At 33.1% G+C, this 23303-nt stretch overlaps 1 protein-coding gene across 2 annotated transcripts in view; it reads right to left on the bottom strand.

Moving 5' to 3' along the window:
* Positions 1-23303, bottom strand: part of LOC145662682 (choline/ethanolamine kinase-like) — an 83520-nt gene that overhangs the window by 14286 nt on the left and 45931 nt on the right. For both annotated transcript variants that reach the window (XM_081728507.1, XM_081728506.1), the window contains exons 2-5: positions 18842-19070; positions 16433-16566; positions 9403-9516; positions 1695-1941 (exon numbers count right to left, since the gene is read on the bottom strand). In XM_081728507.1, coding sequence (XP_081584633.1) covers positions 1695-1941; positions 9403-9516; positions 16433-16566; positions 18842-19070 — 724 coding nt within the window. The remainder of the gene's footprint in view (positions 1-1694; positions 1942-9402; positions 9517-16432; positions 16567-18841; positions 19071-23303) is intronic.

The following is a 23303-nucleotide window of genomic DNA, read 5'->3' as shown; positions in this document are numbered from 1 at the left end:
AAAAGAAATATAGAATCGTCAATTTTTTGTTCACAGGATAATTATGGTGTGATATGTGATTTCAGGTGCTTAAGTGAAATAACTGTTGTTTACTCTGATCCAAACGCGAACGGACTGTGGTAAGGTTGCAGTAAGTGAGAACATTCATCTAAGAACTTTCTAAGAAACGTACACATACGTTAGCTAATGCAAGCTATGCTAGTTTAGGAAGTAAATAAATCAACTTTTTTATCTTTCTTCGTGGCCAATTGGCTAAACGCTTTTCAAGCTTCAAAATGCTTTTCAAGCACGTGATTCCGGTTTCAATTCTCACGGGGGGGGGAGGTAGTTACCTCGGGTACAAACTAGAATAGAGGTTTGGATCTACTTTAAACTGTTGGTCACATCTCACAAAGCCTCACATCTCATAAAGCCTCGTTGCTGAAAAGCAATGTTAAAATCAAATGAATCTAATTCTCTTTCTTAACGTTAACAAGGATTAAGAACCGAGACAGTTTCAGTGAAGAAATAGGCTTATTTCTCTTGTGCTGTTAACATTGCAAAATAAGTCTTCCAGAAAATGTAATCTTCAATAATATAGATCATTGACGTTCTTGCCAGAAAAAATCACATAGTTGACCTATCCTATAAAAAATATTTTATTTACAACTTTCAGCATAAAGCAAAAATCATTCTTGTGTTCTTTTAGAGATAATCGTAAACTTATCTAACAAGGAGAAGCCCCTAAGTACAAAACCTCGCTACGTTATTGTATCTATTAATAGCTTGTTGAACAAATCTAATTCATTCGATTACGGCGTAATTCACTAAACAAAACTAATCAAATGCATTTAAATTCAACTGGTAAGACTGGAAGGAAGTTCCAGGAACATATTTAAGATTGCACATAAACGGCACGTAATGCATTATGAGTTGATTACTCTCTATTTAGAGGAAAGGGTGAAACAAGTGCTACTCTTCATTATTATCACTATGATATCACTGAGTATGATATCATAATGATATCACACTGATGATATTAGTTAAGTATGATATCACTGTCGACACATACGTTTGAAGTGTGAGTTTCTGCTATTTTAATCTTACAGCTGGTGAAAATTCTCACAAACATTCGCATATTAGTTTGATTTCTTTCAACCACCTTCAGATGTGTCTCCTATAGATTTCTTGTGTAATAAAATATGCTTTTTCCTCCAGTTTTCAAAAATGGAATTATATACTAATTTGTTCTAGTACTTTATTGATTAAACATTGCAATTTCCATTTTCCCCAGAATACAGTTTGAAAAAAATATAGGTTTTATTAGTAAAAGTAAGAAATCATATTCAATTAATTAATCAGTGACTCATAGAACCCCTCATAGGACTCATTGAATCCGCAACTGGTATTCATATACATAAGCAGTGTAAGCTGATATAGTAACACGCGGAGCTCTAATATGAAGTGTAGCAAACAAGTTACATTCCAAGTCGTTCTAATTTGAGATTAGTTATGGAGAAAATGTGCTAGTGATTTTTGTAGTATGATCTAATTTTTCTACTTTGTTATGCTATCAACCATTCAGTCTTACTCCACGTGATTTTTAAGTTTGTTAAACAATAGTACAAGATCAGATGCAGAGCTAAACCAACAAAATAAACATTCAAAACAGAGTAAATAAAAGTGGATATCGGAATCTACTGTAAATTACTAACCTGCTGTTCCTTGCTTGGAAAATTTTGATAGTAAGCAGTGAAGTAAGGTGGTTCTGTGTTAGTATAGTCAAACATCCATTCACACATATGGTTGGCAAAATCAAAGGCCCTGTAGTTGTATGAGCAATACTCGTAGTCAATGATCACCAATTGTTTGTCTTCTACGTCAGTTCGTAGTAAAATATTGCCTTCCTGAAGATCATTGTGACAAAAGACGACAGGAGAATTCACCTTCGTCAAGAAATCTCTACAGAAAGAAAAACAAACTTTTAATTTATACTTTAAAATAAATTAACTATTTAAAAAGCAACTTTTGGCGTAACAGCTCTTTCAAGTAGCTCCTCAGTTGTTCTCACGAGCTGGGCGAACGCCACAATGCCAACATTACCATCTGATAAGTACGAAAAGTAATCTTTCCTCTGACTAGACCCGGAAATGCTTGATTTCGCTGATATTACACGAAGCAATTATTCAGTTTGCTACATGAACTACAATAACATTTTTGCTGCATTAACTACAATAAAATTAAATAAAATGTTTTATGCTTAGTTATCAATCTTTTCGATATGGTCCCTCTCTGTAAACTCTCCATTATCCATTCCCTCTTCAATATCTACAGTACAATGCGTACTTTCGTTGCATATGATTTAGGATTCAATTTTAGATGGGGAAGTATTGATTTTTTAAATCATCCTCGTTTGATAACACAGTAATTACAGTGGACTCTTTTTAATTCGAAGTCCAAGGGGACACGAAAAAACTTCGAATTATCCAAAATTCGAATTATCCAACAACATTCATTTTCACATATATAACAACAAACAAACCAAAGTACTGTGCATCAAAATCATATTCATATGGTGTAGAATTTATCTTTAAAGCAGCTTATTATTTGCGTGATCGAATACCGCAAACTAACAAATGACATTGACTCCACATACTTCAAACTACGTGTACAATGGAAAATATATTTACGTACAACACTACAACATACATTGAGTAGCCCAAACAATTAAACACCAGTAACAATTTGAATATTTTGTTCTCACTTTTAAGAAGTCGTAAACCTCACTTGCTTAAATTTGATTGTTTTTGTACGGTCAATAAATCTTGAATTTCATGTATTGCGTGGAATACGATATTAATAACATTTGGTTGACTTTATCAACAATTCATCTTAAATTTTCAACCAATTCTGAAACAAGATGAGATTGGCACACGTTCTCTATCTTTACTTCTTCCCCAACTCACCTTCATCTTTATCATTACATAGATTTTCTATTTATCTTTTGTATTACTCTTCCCTATGGCTGCATCTGGATAACTGAAAACACGTTAAGACTGTATTTCTCTGTTTACATCTGTCCAACATTAAAAATTTTCAACTGTATTTACTTAGAATTATCCAAAACATAGGTTCAAAAGTTCGATTTATCCACGATTTTTTACTATTGTTTTCAATACAGTTTTCAAGGGGAATGGACTTCTGTTCGAATTATCCAATATTTCGAATTATCCAAGTTCGAATTAACGAGACTCCACTGTATAATCTTTCAGCAACCTGTTTCTCTTTGCTGGTCTTTCACGATTCAGTTGGTGTAAAATTCTCGATATAAATTCCCATACAATTTTACATATGAGGAACTTTTTTTTTTCAGCCTCCTTTAAGCCACCAGAGAAGAACCAGTGAAATGATGAAATGAGGATACGATAAAGTTGTTTATTGGACGTCGCTGATCCCCCCACCTATGGACAAGAGACTTCCATTCAATCATTGTAGAGTAGTGAGCGTGAAAATATATTTAGTGCAATCGAAGCGACCGCCAAGTGTCTATTTCGTGATATAACTTGATTTCTCCAGGCGGAAGTGTCACAATACAGATGTAATTCATCATGACATGAGTAAGGTTTACGGCGGAAATTTATAAGTGATGTCTGTGTACACAAGTGATGCAGAGAGTTCAAAGAAGGACTTACTGACGTCGAGGACACAAGGAGAGTAGTTAATGATGGAAATCTGTAGTGACAACTTTGATGAACGCATGAATCATATGGTACGTGAAAGAGGTAGATTATGATATCATCCATGTTCTACTGAGCTGCCTGGAGAAATCGAATTATATCATGTAGTTTACACTTGGCAGGGACTTTGATTGAACTCGTTATGTTTTCACGCTCACTATTCTACAATGATTTACCGACAGAAACTGTCTTTCGGTGTGGGCGATGTACAATAAACAATTTGTCTTATTCCGTGGTCTCTCCATTTAATATGGTTCTCTCCTCAGGTGGCTTAATAGAGGTTGAAAATTTTATAGGTATATATACACTTTTTATTAGATATGAACTAAAAACGCAACCATTGTTATGGGAAACTAAAGTCTCAAACATAAGACATATTGATGGCAACTTCCAATACCCCTCAAATCATGGAGTTTCTAATTTTCCAACATGTATGTAATTAGTTAATTATCGTCTCTTTTAGCCTACAGGGTGCTAACCTGGGATATAAAGTTACAATAAAATCGAAACTAAATATGCATAATGCTTAGTGAACATGGATGTGATTATAGATAACTTCAGTTAAGATTTCTTCACCTGCTATGATGATGCATTGGTTAAAAGTTATTATCTATAATATCATCATAGGTATTCTGCCTTTATTGGCAAGTCACTTGCCGCAGCTGAGAAGCTTCCATGTTCCACGGTCCTCCGCTAACTTCTTCGTCTTCGCGTATGATCTTTCTGTTTATATATCATCCATTAATTGTAGTCTCCTTCGCCCTCTCCCTCTCTTTCCCGCCACCACACCCTCTAGAACGACCCTCTTGATACAGTCTCTTCTTAGGTAATGTCCCAACCAGTTTCTCTTCTTCCTAATAATACCTAAAAGTGTTCTTTTCTCACCCACCATTTCTAACACTCTCTCATTCGTTTTCCGCTCGACCCAACTAATTCTTTCCATTCTTCTCCACACCCACATTTCGAAGGCTTCCAGTCGATTTTCATCACCTTTACGTAATGTCCACGTTTCCACCCCATACAGTATAACACTCCACACGAAGCATTTTATGAGTCTTTTTCTCAACTCTTTATTCAAGGTCCCACAAAACAGACTTTTCTTCCTCCTAAAGGCTTCTTTCGCCATTCCTATCCTTGCTTTTATTTCACGTTCGCACTTCATCTATAATATAGAACTTATATATTCGAAAGCTTCAAGAATTATATAAATGAACTGCATTATATTCTTTTCACGTTTATCCGTGTTTGAATTTCAAATAATGACACAGTTCATGTAAAGCGTTGTACCCAAGACTCGTCCTTCGCTATAGCTTTAAATTCGAAGACTTCAAAGAACCGCATTACATGGCTAAACACTATCTTAAAATTTTACATCCAGTGTACTTCAATATCATTATTCCTGTCGATTGTTCTGTACTTTGTAGTTTGGAGAAATAAAGACTACACTGAAATGTTACTGGTTTATTAAAAGTTCATTTAGGATGTAATTTGGGTATTTTGGGTTCTCTCACGCCCGTTCAAGATCAAGGACTTTTAAGCAAGATTAACAAAGATTACATAATATTCAACATTTTAATTAACAAGCAATTTAAAATACCTATTATTGTGCCGAAGAGGGTTTGGATAGGGACTTTACCCCTTTGCTTCGCCCCTGTAAATAGTTCATTGTGAAGAGTCAGACCTGTAACGTATCTTTCATTACAAGTCCGAATTTAGGCGATTTTTTACCATTCAGCATAGACAGTGTAACACAAACTTACTTTATTTTGTTTTATTTTATTTATTTATTTATTTATTTATTTATTTTTTTTATTTTTATTTATTTATTTTTTTATTTTATTTTATTTTATTTTATTTATTTTTTTTTTTTTTGAAAAAAGAAGTTTTGAAGTTATATGACTATATACAGAAGGCAGACCCTAAAAGAGGAATTTTGTTTTTAACTCTTCAACAATATTACTAATAAAGGTACCAGTTTTGTTAAATGCAATTTCAAGAAGAGTTAATATAATTCATACTTAATGAGTTGTCGAATTCGAGTAATCATTTTAATCAATATCTATTAAATATTTATATACAACGTTGTTAATTGCTTCATCACATAAGTATGAAATATACGGGTTGAGTATGAAATATACTTAACAAAAGGTATTTCAACATATAAATGTCATGATCGTATTAGGAAGAGAGATGACAACACAGTAGTGACCCCAACTACTGCGAAGACAACAAAAGTATTTGAAGTTTTAAATAACGATAATTTCATTAATAGAATCGTGTAGTGAAGAAGACTTCGGAAACAACTCAATTAGAGACTCCAAAACTGAAAATGAAAACTGCAGCAAGTATTGTAGTGTTGTGTGTGTACTGTATGTTTGAAAGAAGTGCTTGCAGCTTTACAAATTGTTAGTAATAATTATGAAACCCTTCAGGCTGAAGTCATTTCTCTCAAGCAAGAAAATTTGAAGTTAGTCCAATTGTTAGAAAAATCCCTAAAATAACAAATGCAATGTATGCTGAAATTGCAAACAAATCATCTTGGGATACAGCACAGATACAATTACAACAACCTTACTGCAATATCAATATTGTGAAGGTTATCAATGCCAAGGTCAGGTTTTCGAGGCAAGACACAGACCGCGAGTGGCAAGTCGAACGAAAAGTAAGACTTAATAGTATAAAGCATTGGCTTCTGATAACAAGAAGCTATCTGAGTATGTCAAAACTTGATCAACATTGGTGCAAGGGGAAATGGTGAGGGATAAAATAAAAGTAAATAAAAAAAGCATTTTTTTTGTTACAAGACTTGATCCTAGTGTTATCAAATTTTATTAAAGATAGTGCTGATATAGATACACTAAAATGTGTAAAATTACAAACAAAATATGACAGTTACTCTTCTTTTTATATATATGTTTCTGTCTCGATAAATAACTTTGATGATATCATAAATGGTAATGCATGGCCGAAAAGAATACCTTTTACTGAATTCTATGATAGACTGAGGGATGATATTGTGTATGTGTGAACACCGAATAATCTAAATAGAAACATAATGAGCAGCCAATCAGAAAAGTCAATTATATTGTTCTATCAAAACGTAAATGGCTTAAATAGCAAAGAGCTAGATTTTATTGACGAAGTTAATTGAAATTATTATGATTTAATGTGCATATCTGAGAGTTGGTTTAAACATGACAAAATTTATCTTGAACAACTTATGAGCAATATAACGTTATACGTAAAGATAGAAACCTTCAACTGACAAATGAAAATACAGGAGAGGTTGTATTATGTTGGTAAATAAAGGTGTAATGTATGACGTAGTACAGGTGCCGTTTCCGAGCTTAGATGTGATTATTGTAAAATTATATATACCAAATAATCCTCCAATATTAGTAGGTTTACATCATCTCCCACCTAACTTGCAACCGATAGAATTTAAAAATTATTGTGATTGGCTGAATAGGTTACTAATTGAGAAAAATTGGAAAAATATTGCTTCTTGGAGATTTTGATTCTGTAGGCGTAATGGATCTGAAAAAGACTAAGCATTCTCATCTAAAGACAAAAGCTGAGATGATGTTAGAGTTTGCGTCTATATTTAGCTTAAAATAGTATTTAAGGAAAAAATATTAACAGAATGTACAATAAACTTAAGAAATGTTACTTTGACGAGCTACAAAATAGTATTTACATCAACAAATTGTACTTTTGGAATAATTTTGAAAAGTCCCAAGACAAAAATGTATCAAATATAATTTTGTTCAAAGCTAAAACTGTTACAGGAGTAAGACCCAAATTACTGAAGTTTTATATTAAAATTATATGAAATAAATTTTTAAGAAGTTAATACGTAGATTATGTTATAGTTAGTAATCTGAGCAGCAACAATATAAAATAATACTTGAAAATATGTTGCTGAAGTAATAGGTAAACTTTAGCCAATTAGGATCTGACAGCTTTTATGATTGTATCATTAAAGTATTATTTAAAGAAATAGCTCTCGTTTTATCAATATATATATATATATATATATATATATATATATATATATATATATATATATATATATATATATATATATATATATATATATATATATATATATATATATATGTGTGTATAATGCCTCATTAGGAACTGGGTACCGATTTAAATGGAAACGTGTACGTGTGATACCAGTTTATAAGAACAACGACAAAAAAATCCGTACTACTATAGGCCGATAACCTTATTAAACACATTTTCTACAATTGTTCAAACTATCATTCATAAATAGTTGTTTTCTGTTGTAGAAATTGACAGACTACGTTGTCAGAGTTGACTTTTTTATTAATTCATGTTAAAATTCACCATTATTTATCTCTTATCGGTACATATCCTAAGGGTGGAGTTTTAACATTTACGGTAAATATCAGATTAATCATCTAGCCATGAAGAAAAATGGCAAGGGACCACCATCTTGAAACAAAACTGATTGGAGAGAAATTTCCAATTAAGTTTCTGGTTCCATTTCAATGTAGTTACAACAGAATAAGAATCGACTCGACTGAAATCTATAGCATAGTAAATGAGATCTTGCTAACGTGTTGTATTTTGTCAATGATCACTTTTTGCCTACATTTTTGAAAGACTAGTATTAACCCTTCAAAGATTAAGCGTCAACTCATTTCACTGTGGACAAAGAAAGAGGATAAAAATATCCACAGTAATAATGTATTCAAACAAGGTCTTACTGGTGTGAAATTAATTTTATTAAGAGATACAGGTTTCCATGTATTATTCTTGAGATACATATGCTGATTTGTATGTACTTTGTTATTTAATGCTCTCAAACCTTTACGGATACTGCTCGGAACTTGTACATCTGTTTCGTTCTAAACTTGAGTGTTACCCTTTTACATCTAATAGTGAAGATGTGGACAGTCAGTCATTTGTCAACTATATCAAAACAATTGCTAGCTAAAGTCAATTGCTAAAAACTTTTAAAATTCAAGTTCCGTAATTGGACGAAGGGAGGTTGTTTTGTCCCCACCGTCCCGGATTTTCACATATTATTCGAGAAGGAAATCTGAACAGTAGAAAGATTTATCCCATGGAAAATAATATTTTAGACACTTACAGCCACTAAATAAAAATATAGGAAAGGGGGGCACAAAAATTCAAGATGAAGAAACCAAATTTCAAAAATGTGAACATAATATACCTCAATCTTGGTCTCACTAGGACCAATTCCATTGCTATTATTATTATTATTTCCTTTCCTGATGTAAACCCATCATTTTTATAAGAAAATTTAAATTATTAAAATTTTCATTAACAAGACTAATATTTGAATAATATTAATTTGATGTATCATTACATTCATCCCATTTTTGGTTTCTCTGTTTCTGATAATAGCACCATTAGTCACATCATTTAATTACAAATAGCATACGTCTTGAGATCAAAGACTGAATCCACAACTTAATAAGCCTGCTACCTACTACAAAATACTACTGCGTTAAGTGTCAATCTTATTTTTATTACAATTTTATTGCTATCGTGTTGCAATTCAAATCGGCATTGGATTAAGATTACTTTAAATTCCATGGGCTTTCTAAGTTTTGAAAGACTTGCAATTTGAATATCAAATTGGTAATCGCTAACTTTCAATACGAATAATAAAGTAAATATAACTTACTCTAGCCAAGTTAGTTCCTTTTGAAGATTGTGCCTTTTAATCTTTTCTACCATTTGCTGAGATTGTTCAGGTATATTATCTCGACTCAAAAATTCACGTAGACTAGCCAGCCACCTGTAGATAATAAATATCCATAAAAGTTACACAAAACATTGCTGAAATTATTATATACTGTCAACAATATAATTTAAGAAATAATCCTACAAAATCTGTAAAGATTGAATAATGAACTGACAGTTTTGGAAGTAGGAAAGAAGTGGAAATAGGATTATTTCATTTAGAAACTTACACATATCATACAGAAGAATTTCTTTTCAATCACATTACAAGAATTTAGATCGACTTTTATGAATGTTAGAAATCTAATCATGAACGACCAAGCGATAAACAATTACAATACGAAAAACTCTAAAAAACTTCTACATTGTCTTAAATAATAATATTTCGTATTAGGAAGATTTCAAGTATACAAGTGTTATATTGATGACGAACTTTCATTAGATTTAGATAAAATAAATCTGTGCAATTGCTTGAATAGTTTTATTCACCGAGATCATTTCTTTTGTAATCTTCCTCAACCGACGGATTGATATACAGTAGGGAAAGACTAAGCTTTCTCCCTATTTAGTGTAAATTGGCATGTTGATATGATAACCCTTTCGTAATATCTTTCAGGTATTTTGTTCTTGATCTTCAACGTCTGGTTATCTCTTCAACTTTCGATCTAGCAGTAAGATAATTCTAAATGAAAGTTGAATAGCCTATCATGTTATTTCTTCTTGTCTATATTGTAATCAATGAGTTGGGTTTTATTTGCTTCTTTTAATACGTTTCTATTACAATTTCATTCTGTCCATGATAGGATCAGCATGCTTCCCCAACATCATACCTCCATCAATGTCTCCTATTTCCTCTTTTTTATTTTTCAAAATGTCAATTGTTTCTAATTCATACAGACCTACAATTTGTAAAAAGCTCTTAATATTTTTCTTACTGCTATCGAAACATTCTTCTATGATCTGTCATTCTTGCAGAATACATGCTTTGCTTTTACTGAATTTGTAACGTCTTCTTCATACTTTTTTCACATAATATTGTGTTAACATTGTGTTAAATACTTTCTTTAGTTTTCTCGTCTCTGAGGGTGTTTCTCTTTCTCTTTCTCTCTTTCTCTCTTTCTCTCTCTCTCTCTCTCTCTCTCTCTCTCTCTCTCTCTCTCTCTCTCTCTCATTCTTCATGAACATTAAAGTTTTTATTTCTGTTTTATTTATTGTTTCTTCGATTCCTCGCTTAAATTAGCTACTTTCTTTTGCACATCATTTCTTATCTATAAATCTTATTGCGCTGATCTACTTTCTGCTATCCTGGTGTCTTCTTATCATGATCGAAAAATTATTTCGTTGTTTTGTTCATATAAATTATACACATAGCAGCATTTTTGCAAAGTCAGCCCCTTTACAGAAAGCTTCAACTATTTATAGAGAAAACCTTAGAGTTTTGTATAAAACAACATTGAAGAAAAAATTAGGCTCAAGTTTTCAAGTTATGTTACAAAATGTTTAATCCCCTTTCACTTTCATCTGGCTTTCCGTAAATAGTCAGAGACACCTCCAAGAATTTTTTTTTAGGAGGATGCGAGATCACAATAAATCTGATCCTTGTTTATACTTTTTGTAATTCAATTGATATGAGAACGCTTACTTATTGTAAATGCACAGCATATTATCGTATATGTAAGATATAAAGAATACACGTATGCATTTTTAGTTATTTCTTAGTGTACCAATCTCTGTCTAGATGTTCGTAAAAATGTTAAGTGAGAAAACTAGAATATCAACTTGAATGAATCATATTGGATTATTATATGGCTACTAGCACAAGCAATATATTTGTATTGAAAATGGAAAATTTTAGTCAAAAGAAATCCTGTATGATGAAATAGACATTTTCTATATGTGATATTTCAAAACATATATCAATGCGCATTAACGCTTGATCTACAGTTGTTCTCCACATAGGATGTTTTACATGTGTTCTAACGTTCCATTTCAGACTTTGACATACGAAGATATAGTTTTCTATGGAATCCTAGCCACATGCAGGCTCCCTGTAAGATTGAGCCCTTCCCACTGGCGTAGTTTCTAACACGCGCGTCTTTCGTGCACGGGATCACGGGTTCGATTCCTGGTCAGAAAGCCTTGAAATTTGAATGGTAAGACCACGTCTCATGTAGTCTTGGTGCTGAAAAGGGATCCTATACCAGCCAACCAACCAATTGTAAAAATGAACTAAGGTCTCTGTCACGAAAAGATGAATGTTAACTATTTAGTCATAAATAATTATATCTCTGTTATATACAATCACATTTTTATTTTCACAGTCTGTTTAAAATATTAGAACAGAAAATAAAGAAATTTAATATTGCATTTAATTTAAAGGATATACTTCGTCAATACCAATAAAATATGGTAACAGAAGTATTCAAATGAACGTGATGTTTAAATAAAAGCAGTTCGAGTCTCTTTTCATTAACACATACGAAATTCAGTAGAGTAGCTAAAGGGAGGATCCATTACTTCGGCCTATCGTTTTTGGAAAGAAAATACTCAGGAAATTTAAATTTTAAGCATAATTTGTCTGTATTTCTTGAAAAAGCAGTGTTATTTATATAAAATGAATGGTTTTGAAAAACCTTACAACATTGTGTGTACTACATCTTTCCGAATGAAATATTATTCTATAACCCTCCCCCCCCCCCGACACACATACCAAAAAAAATCTTGGGAATTTTAGGCTGTCCAAAAGATGTCGCTTTCGTCACAGTCTTCTCTTTGTTTATCATTTATATCTATGAGAAGTATATAAATCTTCTATTTTTCTGCTATTGTTCTTAGTGATATATCATGCTCACTGCTTTTGTTCAATTGATTCATTCATCGTTATCAACTGGGTTTATGTGCAAGTATTCACTCGCACTTTTAAAGGTCAACTACTTACGCAAAACTTAAGTGTTATTAAAAGATAAAACATTTCAAAATGTATTTTCTTCTTTGTGTGTAGTACTAGTTATTTGATAAATAAGAAGATAGTACTCTTACTGATTTACTATTTCATTCACGATACTAATAGCTGATCATGGGATTCTTACATTAAAAGCATTGATACTGTCAGTCTTATTTCAGTGTTCTGTCATCACAAGAAAATGCAGTGAACTTCATCCTTGTTTAATACAACTTACATTTATGTTCAAGAAATGGTATTTCTAAAATGAACGAAACTATGTTTTCCATAAAACTGCAGAATGTCAGTACTAGTACATTTTGATCTCAAAATAGCAGACTAAGTTTTTTCACTCAAATTTTTCACATAAATCCTAAATGAAAGTCAGCCGGCTTGTAAACCTAACAACTTTCACAATTAGACTGAAACGAGTCATCTGTTTCATAAGAGGACTGAAAAACTTCAACCTAAGTGTTTATTCAACATCTTTTTCCAAAGGCCTAGGCTATTATCTTTGTTCAGAAACTTAAATGAGTTGTAACATTTCTCATCGTAAAACAAACAAACAAACAAACAAACAAAAAAGATCTAGGCTATAAAGACATTGAATAGACTGAGGCTGATAGACACTAGTGGTGAAAAGTTCATATTGTAAGGATCCCCACCTTTTAGTGTGTACTAGTTCATTGAGCACATGTTACGTTTATAAAACACGTGCAATTGTTTGTAATCAGCCAATTCCAGCAGACAACACATTAAATAAACAGGAAGACACGAAGTCTGCACGACAGAACCCGAGAGGGAGGAACTATCCAGGAGCCGCTTATAAAAGAGGATCAGGAGACGTCCAAATTACCAGTTACCACTGATCAATTAACCTCAACCCTACTCCTGAAGTCGCATGGGATAAGGGAGTATCCTACTACCACCATATCTCCGGAACACATTTGAGGAAGGAGATTCCTCGCTACAAACCACCTCTGGAACTGCGTTGGGAGAAAGAGTTTTTCCACTCACCGTCTCTTAGTAGCTTCGGACTAAGAAGATTCCTTAACAACAAATCCTTGAGCTGCATTGGACGAAAAGGGTTCCGTACACACCTAAATTAACCTTCTCATTTAAGAAAGAATTGAAAAACACTCATTTACAAAGAGATTTTCTAAGCTATTTATAGAGAACTATTTTTATAATAAATTTGATGAAGGGTTCAATCCTGGACTATTATTGTCTCTTCCGAAAGACTACAATATTCTTACCTCGTGTCTTTTCTATTGTCGCTGCCCCTTCCTTTCCTATAATTGTTCCTTTGTTAATACCTTTCTATCTGGAAGCTCTTTAAGAGTTTCAATGCCCTTAGCAGAAGATCAGCTCCACTGAAAGTGGTTCATTCCCACTTCCGAGATTTCTCGACTATCATTCTCTAAAATGATCCGTACCAGATTAAAGTAACCCATGAGAATAATATTAAATGGTTCCTCAAGAGGCCTCAAGTTTAGAATGCATTTACAGTATATAATATGAGGCAAAGATCTACAACAGATCCTGTAATTTGGAAATGGTTAGAGGGAGTGAGGCCATTTCTCCGATAGGGGCAATGAAGATCTCCTTATTGTACCATCATGGCGTCCACCGTCCACCATCTTGGATCCTTTTTCTTTTTTTTTTTCTTTTTAAGTAGGAAGGAGGTCGTGTAGTATTTATCATTTTGAGGTAGCAATATACCATAAATTTACATGACGTTATTTCCAATCTCTAATCATTTTATAGTTATTACCATACATAGTTATATTCTAGCTTGCTTTTGTTTACCACTTGTGCAAATTTTTAAAGAAAATGTAATTTAATAAACAGATATTACTATTAAATAATTAGAGACAAGTTGGAGATGAAGTCATATGTTTATTGTTGTAAAAAGCCACCCCAAAACTATATATCATGTGGCCCCTTCAATTCAAAAAAAAAAAAAAAAAATCCATATCTGAATCCAAGATAGCGGACTTTAAGATAAACGATAATACTATACAGTAGTACACCTCCACAGTCCCTAACCAAAATATGGTCTCACACCCACTAACCGTTCACAATTTACAAGAGTCTATTAAAGACCTTTGCCTACTGTAAATGCATTCATAACTTGAGGTCGCTTGACGAACCATTTAAGATTATTCAATTGATCTAAATTATCTCACATTCTTCTTTGGTCTAATATGGAACCATTTTATGGGATGAGGCTCACAAAAATCTCGAAAGTCAAAAATTAAGAACCACTCATATAAAGTAGTTCATCTTTATATAGTATATATAAGTTAGTAAACCATCTTTGTTAATTAGACTAAATTGCTCAATAGTCAATAAGACTTAGCAATGCATTTAATGTGTTCCTCTTTCTCTTTTGAATCCTAATTGATCTTTCGATATATTCTGCTTTATTTCTCTTTCTGATCTTCGTTAAATGACCATGGACAGGAGTTTTTGATTCAACAAAGTTACCGTATTGCTCTAGTTTGTATTACACTGTTTCCACTAATTTGTTTTTTAAGTTGTTTCCTAAGTTTCTTTATTATTTCTTCAAATGATGCATTATTTTATCATATTCAAGTATTCTTCCACTCCTATCGTTAATAACGTCCGACTGCTTTCTTATTATTATCTCATTATACAACTTTCTTACCTTCATGTAATTCCTAAATTTCTTGCACTTCTTTGAGTTCATTGTCTGTTCCTGTTTCGTTTGCTTTTTTTCCCCTCTCTACGCACTAAGTTCCGAATTTCTTGTCTACCTCATTACTTTGTAATGTGTGTTCTTTTCTCAATTATGTCCACTATTTCAGGTTTTGTCACGGCTTCTAGGTATCTAAATTAAGATTCTCTTTTTCATTTATTCAATTCTTCTATCTGGTAATGGTGCCCTTTTGTCCTTCGTTGCTTGAAATCAATTCAAGGTATTCGCATCTTTACTCGGTTTTTCAATATTCCATTTCTATACGGACTTAAAACTTGATATTTTTTAAACCAACATTAATAATTTTTATTACTAGTAACTTCTGGTTTGAATCGATATCTGCTCCAGGATATTTCTTATTTAATTATACTTGATTCATGGTTTTTCTGGGGCTTCCTGATACATTCGCATTCCACTAAGTCTTCCATAATTATCAACTTGATTTTGTTACAGCTTACGTACGTTAACTATGGACAATTGGACGTTAAACTAAAAATTTAGTTTTATTTTTCATGAAACCATACATAAATTGTTATATGCAAAGTGTCCTAATAATGCTAAATACATGGATTGCATTCAGAAATACATGCTAAATATAAGATTGATTCCATCCTAACCAAATTGATTACTATTGCCAATATGAAAACAGTATAATTTCGATGAATTGCAAAACTACATTTCCTTCTGAAATCTAATGAAGAGTAATTAACTAAAATGAGATTTAAGCTCTTGAAATAATATAATAATATTTTAGAAGTTATACGGTTGTTAAGACTAATAAAATTATCATATAAAACTTATTATATAAATTAATTATTGTACTATTATATTTCTTCAATACACTCTCTTCAAAAAGATTCCCACTCAAACTAAATAATCGAATTCTCAGCCTTTTCACGGTTTTTACGGTCCAAAATGCTTCAATTTCACGGTCGGGAAGGTTAGAAAAATAACTTTTACTGACTGCACACAACGACAATAAAAACCGCCAAAGCGCGCGCCCTGTCCTCCTCCTCTAGTTTTTAAATTTGAAATAGTTTTAAAACAGTCTTGCGACTCAGAACGACTTTTATTCTTATAAGTTTTTATTAATTTGAACATTATCTAGATAGCAAGGTTTGACAACGAAATTCACGGTTTATTGCAATTTTTTTTTTCACCGTTTACGAAATCCGCGGCTTGTTCATGGTTGGGTAGACACCTTGTTCCATATAGTCTCTTCATTTTGTTACTAAATCAAATTTAATAACAATGTGTTCAAGACCAACTGTACAATAATAAATAAATAATGAGAGACTTATTTTTTACCTTCCCATCGCAGACCACAATCTGTGAGGCTCCTTACTTATTGGAACATTCATTAAGTGAATCTGTGCAATCTTTTCAGCGATTAAACTGCTTAGCGTCGAATCACATAGCTCCTTAGTCTTCAAAGGACGGGCCTGAAAGAAATAGGAAACAAAAATATGAGCCATTACTCCCAAAATGTCTTTCTTATATCGATCATATTATATATCAGTGGTGATACCTCCATGGAACAGAGGTTCCCTCTCTATTGTGCTTCTAAATAAAATTTACTTTTTTTAAAACCTCTAAAAATTAAAAGAATTAATCTTCTTGTGGTTTACGGTTTACTGCAAACAAGCACAAAAGGGGGAGGATGGGTTGTTCCGTCTGTAGATTCGACTATTTCAACTGCAACCAAAATAATCTATTCAGAGCCTCAAAGAAAGCGTGCGCAAAATTTAATAAAACTCGAGCAATTTCTACAAAGTTATCGCAAAACATGTTTTTGTTAACATGTGGGTGTATTCACTCTATCACTTACTAAACTCAAGCAATCTGATCCATTGGGAACCCTAAAAAAAACTAATATTTGAAATCTTTCGTGAAGATCAATTTTTTTCTTTTTTTAATCACTATTTGCTCCTTTCCACTGCACTAGTCCTATGCTCTGGTTTCTTTTTTAAGAAATATCGACTTCTGAAAACTGTATTAATTTATCTTCTTTCAAATTTCTTTCATCACAGCGAAAAATTTCCTCTGTCCTCTCATTACTCAGCTTAACTTCTACTTTTGCATTTAGAGTTTTACATAAAAAAATTTATGATGTGATTCATTGTCATTATGAACTACTACTACTTACAATTGCTCGACTTTTTCAATTAGGTGTTATGAAAGTATAGAATTTTAGACAATTATGTGATGTTCCAATCAATCATCGTAAGTTCTTGCTCCATTTTTTTAAAAAACTGTCTTCACTAGAAAGTGACTGGCACTTCAGAATCTCACAAGTTCCCTTTAACTTCAAAATATATTGTCGATTTTGTTTCTCCGACAGTCTACTATCTTAAAACTTGCGTCTCGGTCTTCTGATTTCCTGCTGAACAGGACGACTGCAATTGTAAGTCGCATTAATCTTCTGAATAATGAGGGCTTCTAAGGTTTTCTACTTGTGCTTCCATTTTGTGAATGAGTGAGGAGATTGCAGACATTTGACTCAGCATATCGTCTGAGGATATAGCTTGGTGAGCAACCCATCAATGCTTTTTTTTTTCTTCTTCTTCTTTCTTCAAAAGCATCCTCCAAGAGAGTGGACGATTGCTTGAATATTAACGAATCCCAGATTCTGGACATATGGATTAAATATTATACTTTCACCCTGATCGGTTTCTAAGTCTCAAGTACGAGAAATGAAGAGATCTACTCTCAGACTCCGGTGGAAACTTTTCAGTTAAAACATGTATCTTATATAAAGGTAATGTTATGGCTAATGTTTAGCAGAAGGGCTCCACCAATTGTTTTTAAATAATGTTACAATTTCGATAATTTTTGTTCACATTAGGTTAGTTTAGGTTAGGTTAGGTCAATTTAGAAGAGTTTGGGTTAGTTTATGTTACATTATGCTAGTGTAGGGGTCCAGCATAATTTTCCAAAAAATCATAGAATTTCGCTTATTTCTACTAATATTAGGTTAGTTCAGGTTCGCTTAGGTTAGTTTAGGTTAGATTTGCTTACATTATATTAGGTCCAAGTACTTGAATCATCCATTTCTCCTGTAAATTTTATGTTTCTTACGTGCTTCTGGACCCCTTCTGCTAAACATAGTCCATCATTATTACTCAATGGCCACAGAACGCAATTTATGAATTGAAGGTTAAAAAATGAGCCAAAATCCAATCAGACCAACCAAGGCCCACTTACATGAAACGTTGTGCCGTCTATGCTCAGGTATCACTAAAACTGGCTATTTATTGATAACTATCATCTTCCTAACATTTAAGTTAATTATTTGTCATTATCATGCTAGCCGTTTTCATAATCATGACTCATTAGAAGAACTTTAAAGTTATAAGAAATAGCTATTCCCCATATTCATTAACTCGTAAACACACCATCAAGCTTATTCTCATGCTACATGATTGGAATATTTCTTTATTGTAAAAATATTTGCTAATGTTTATTTACTTCGTCATTTTTGTCTTGTACTATGATTCCCCTAGTTATAAGCATATTTCATGATGTGCAGTGGGTAAAAAACATGTTCTCCTCTACGTCCTAGTCGTGCGTCATTAGAGATTTTTCTTATTATGACCTAGATATAAATAATTACAATATTACCACACATTCATTTGATTGTGCAATTTTTACATCATCTTCCTATTAGTTACGTGCGTTATGATTTTTCGCAACAAGTACATTCTATTGTTTACGTACGTGTAAGTATTCCTCTAGTCTTCCTCCCGAAAATACGCCGAAAAGTCTGGGACCTCTTTGGCTTTCTGACAAAAGCGTGAAAATAACGGATTCCGTAATCATCCCTTCGTAGGCCTCCTCTCCATTCACTTGTCCATACAGACGAAGTACGACTTTCTCTGGTTCTCCAAACTGAGACTGCTTCGTTGGAGGAAGAGCACATAGATATAGTAAGTTGCTTAACCCACCACTGAAAGAAAGAAAGAATTTCAAGTTTTACTGAATGACACAAAATGAAACAATTGTATAGAATTTCAAAACCTTATTGTGGTTCCTATGCTGAAGTTATAGGAAAAAAACCTTATGATTGTTCCTATGGTAAAGTTACAGAAAAACGCCTTATAGTGGTTCCTATGATGAAGGTACTAAAATAAAGAATATGTTATAGTAAAACAAACTGGTGACTGCTACTACTTTTTAAACCAATATGCTACACATGTATTTGGGATACGGAGCGCAATACATACAATGCAATTGTTTTAATGTTTATGTCGTAGTATGTCACTAAAGGAACGTTCAAAACTGTAGCATTCCTGACATTGTAATAAGTTTGTATTTATGGTATCTATACCTTTCCCACCTACAGAGTGAACAGTTTCAATTGAAGAATAAGGCCTCATCTCAGTTCTAAATCCTATATTGAAACCGGAAGTAGTAAAGATCTGCTACCAGTTTCAGTTTTAACATTGGTTCCCATAGAGTAAAAACGGAACGAAAGAGCTTGAAACTTTCTCTTAAATATATATTTAGTGTCCCACCGAGAATACCGGTTTTAATCGCTTCGCTTTATTGAAGCTGGAAGTTATAGAAATATGTAACATCCGGTTTTAATATTGTATTTCCGTAGAGCAAAAACAGTAAGGAAGAAAAATAATTTTATTATATAAAAGGTATAAATAAATTATCTTTACGATTTTTATTTCAAGTACACACGAAGAGAGAAAAATGTGCAAATTAGTCACATAGTAGCAGTATATATTGAAGTTATTTTCATTACTTAATAAACCTCTATATGGTCTCCATTAGTTACATGAAGAATATCAAAGAGAAATTTGATTTCCTGCCATGTCTCCTGTAGCATAGCCTCATCAATGGTGGTAATGACGTTAGCGATTCTTTGCTTGAAGTCAGTAATGTTGCATATCTTTCTTCGATACACATTGTCTTTTACATAGCCCCACAGAAAGAAATCTTGGAACGTTATGTCTAGTGAACGAGATTATCATCCCGTCCAATCCACCGATCGGGAAGAGTTTGCTGCAGAAACTCACGAACATGTACGCCCCACTGTCGTTATGCACCATTATGCTGGTAAATAAGAGTTTATTGAAGGCCAGCCTGTTGTTATGTCATATTCAATTAAAAATTCAAGATTCGATGAATTCCTGTAATACTAGTTTACGTCCACTCCTTGCTTTATCCAAAAATGAGTCTTTCCATGAATTTCTTGTGCCATTCGCGAATCAATGGACACAGTGATGGTTGTTTTCCATACTTAGTCCTGAAATTTCTCTGAGTGTGTCCGATTTTGTTTCAATGAACCAAGCCACACATTGTGCCTTTTCTTTGTGAGTAGTCATTTTCAAATGTGGACACACACACACTCTCTCTCTCTTTTTACAATGTTACCTGGGACACACACACATTGACTATTAGTACAAACTTAATTATTAATAAATACAATAATACTAGTTTCAATCACATACTCCATCTTTAGCATTTTTAGTATCTTTTTAAATTGTAAAAAATTTATGGACATCCTGTAGATTCAGCATTCCAAGAGTAGATGCCATCTTTTCTTCTATCCGTCTATAGAAACAGGAACTGATAAATCAATAATTTCCATTTAGAATATGAGAACCCTGTGTGCAGTTTAGAAGTTTACCGTAGTTTCAGAACGTAAAACGAAGCTCATTTTCTTAATTTGTAGAAACTAAAGATTTCTTGACTAGCACTCCGTTGCAACCAATTAATAAAGGATTAAACCCTCATGAGATTACAATGAATCTCCCGAACCTCCTTCTTTCTCTGAAGTATCAATACAATCAATTCACCATTGAACCTAAACAGACTTTATTCCAATCCACCCTCTAATTCCCAATAAAATGTTATCATTTATTCCTATTATTATTATGAGCCTTCATAGAAAGAATAATGCATTTGTATATAAAAAATTTCAATAATTTAAAGTTATCTTTGATATTAATTTGGAGAATATCATTACATTAAAAATGAATTGAGTTACATTAAAAACAAGAATTTTAGAAGTGATCCAAAAATGAATCAAAATATTGCGATCTTAGCCAATAATTAGTTTTTGGATCAGGGGCTGCAAAATTTTTGAACGGCCCCTAAATCGAGTTTTCGTATTTTCTACAGAATAAGCACATCATACTGAGTCAAGTTATAATTGGAGTTTGGCTACACTATATGTAGTTCTCCAGATATAAAGCGTACAAGAAAATTTTTGATTGAAATATATTGGATCTTTTGATCCAACAATAATTACAGTACTGTAGAAATAGACCCACATAAAAAAGTTACAAATCTATTATTAACAAAAATAATGATAGTTTGTCGCAAGGAGGAAAGAAGAGAACACAAAACCATATTATATATGTATGACACTTATAAGCTTCACTCTCATTGTTTTTATAAAGGTCATCTGGTAATTATAACAAAGTACTTTTTGAGATTAAATATTGACACCAAGGATAAGTGTCACGTTCACATAGAGAAAAAATTAAGTTTAACGAACTCTGTTTATCTAGTATGTTTATAAACACTGGTGCAAAATCATCAACGATGGTGCATGGAATATAACATATACAGTACAAAAACGAGCATCTACTAGTTAAAAAAGTTACTGGAACTAAAGGTTTAATTAAAATTTGACTTAGCATTTACAGAGGAAATATGAAATCACAAATATGGACTTCGAGAAACTACCATTTCGGATGAATTTTTCTAAGTGGTTAGCGTACATGCCTCTGGCGTGGGAGACAAGAGTTTAATTCCCGGTGAAAGGTCATGTAGTTCGGATTCCACGTGAATCAGTAGGTCCTTGTCTTATATAGCCTCGCTACTAAAAGGGACGCTAAACTCAAAACCAACTCAACCGGAGTGATTTTTAAGAATCTTGGTACCTAGTTTTATACTCCATTATTTTGTTTTGCATTGATTGTGTATTTGTGATTAGTCTATAACAGGGATGCAAATAACTACTCGCCTCGCCCGGGGCGAAAAATGAAATGAAATCTTTGAGTTTTGCGTCCCACGGTTATACCGGTTAGGCTAAAGGAGACTGTGATGTTGAGTAATGAATGAAATGGTGGAATGAAGAAAGTGGGAGCAAACGGGAGAACCCCGAGAAAACCCACGCACACGGTGTTTGTCCACCACAAAGGGGCTGGGATCGAACCCGGGACCCCAAGCACCAGAGGTGAACGCTCTACCACTGAGCCACCCCGCCCGGGGCGAGTGGTTCATTGGTGCGGGCAAGTATTTAACACCATACCGAAGACAAGTAAATGTTTTCTATTATGGAATGTGGGCTAGTAGCTTTTTTCTTGGGCTAGTAAAATTTTGTTGCTTATTTGCATCCCTGGTCTACAATATGTGATTTTTTTTAAGAATTCAATATAACTTGCTTTCAACTGAAATTAATTTTAAGCGATGTAGTATTTATTAACTTTTCTGTTTATTCTTCCTTTTCTCCTGTACCCTTTCCCTCCTAACAGTGTGGGTCGTTCGCAACCACACACGGCAAAAAATTAAATAATACTTCCCAACAAATTATTTCTGACGGAACATTCAGTGAATCAAAAATGTTATCACTGTGATAGAGCGATAGAATCAAATACATTCAGATAATAAAGTCCGAGACCTTGAAGATGGGCAACACACGCCTCTCGTATGAGAAATATGCATAGAGTGAATAGAGCTTTATACATCGGGAAGCTTGTGGAGAGAAAGACATTTTGTACACACGAAGAAGAGGGTGAGGAGATTGGGGTTGCTAGAACCTTTTTATTTCAAGTGTGCCTCTACTAGAGCGAAAGCGCAACACTTGCGGTATCGACATTTGCGGTACTTCGAGTATTGACATGTATATACTGGGACCTTTGCGGTACTATTCAAAATAACTTATTCTCCAAGCTGAGAGAGGATATTTTCGAGTGTTCAGTTGGAGGACAGGCACACAGTATCAACTGCTACGGAAAGACCAAGTTTTATTAGTGTAGCCAGCAAGTTGTTCTAGGAGGAGAATAACACGACTTTAAGGGAACCTGGGCAAATTTAAAGCAGATTAAAAATCTTTCAAAATATAAACCATTGTTAACTCACCATACATACACACAAACCTTTCTCACAGCGTAAGAACATGTAAATGCAAATATACAAGTATAAGGGTCAGTTATAT

This window comes from Thermobia domestica, chromosome 10 (assembly GCF_964235325.1).
Source record: "Thermobia domestica chromosome 10, izTheDome1.hap1.1, whole genome shotgun sequence".
NCBI classification, from domain to species: Eukaryota; Metazoa; Arthropoda; class Insecta; order Zygentoma; family Lepismatidae; genus Thermobia; species Thermobia domestica.
The sequence above is the reverse complement of the archived record's forward strand: the minus strand, read 5'-3'. Positions and strand labels throughout refer to the sequence as shown.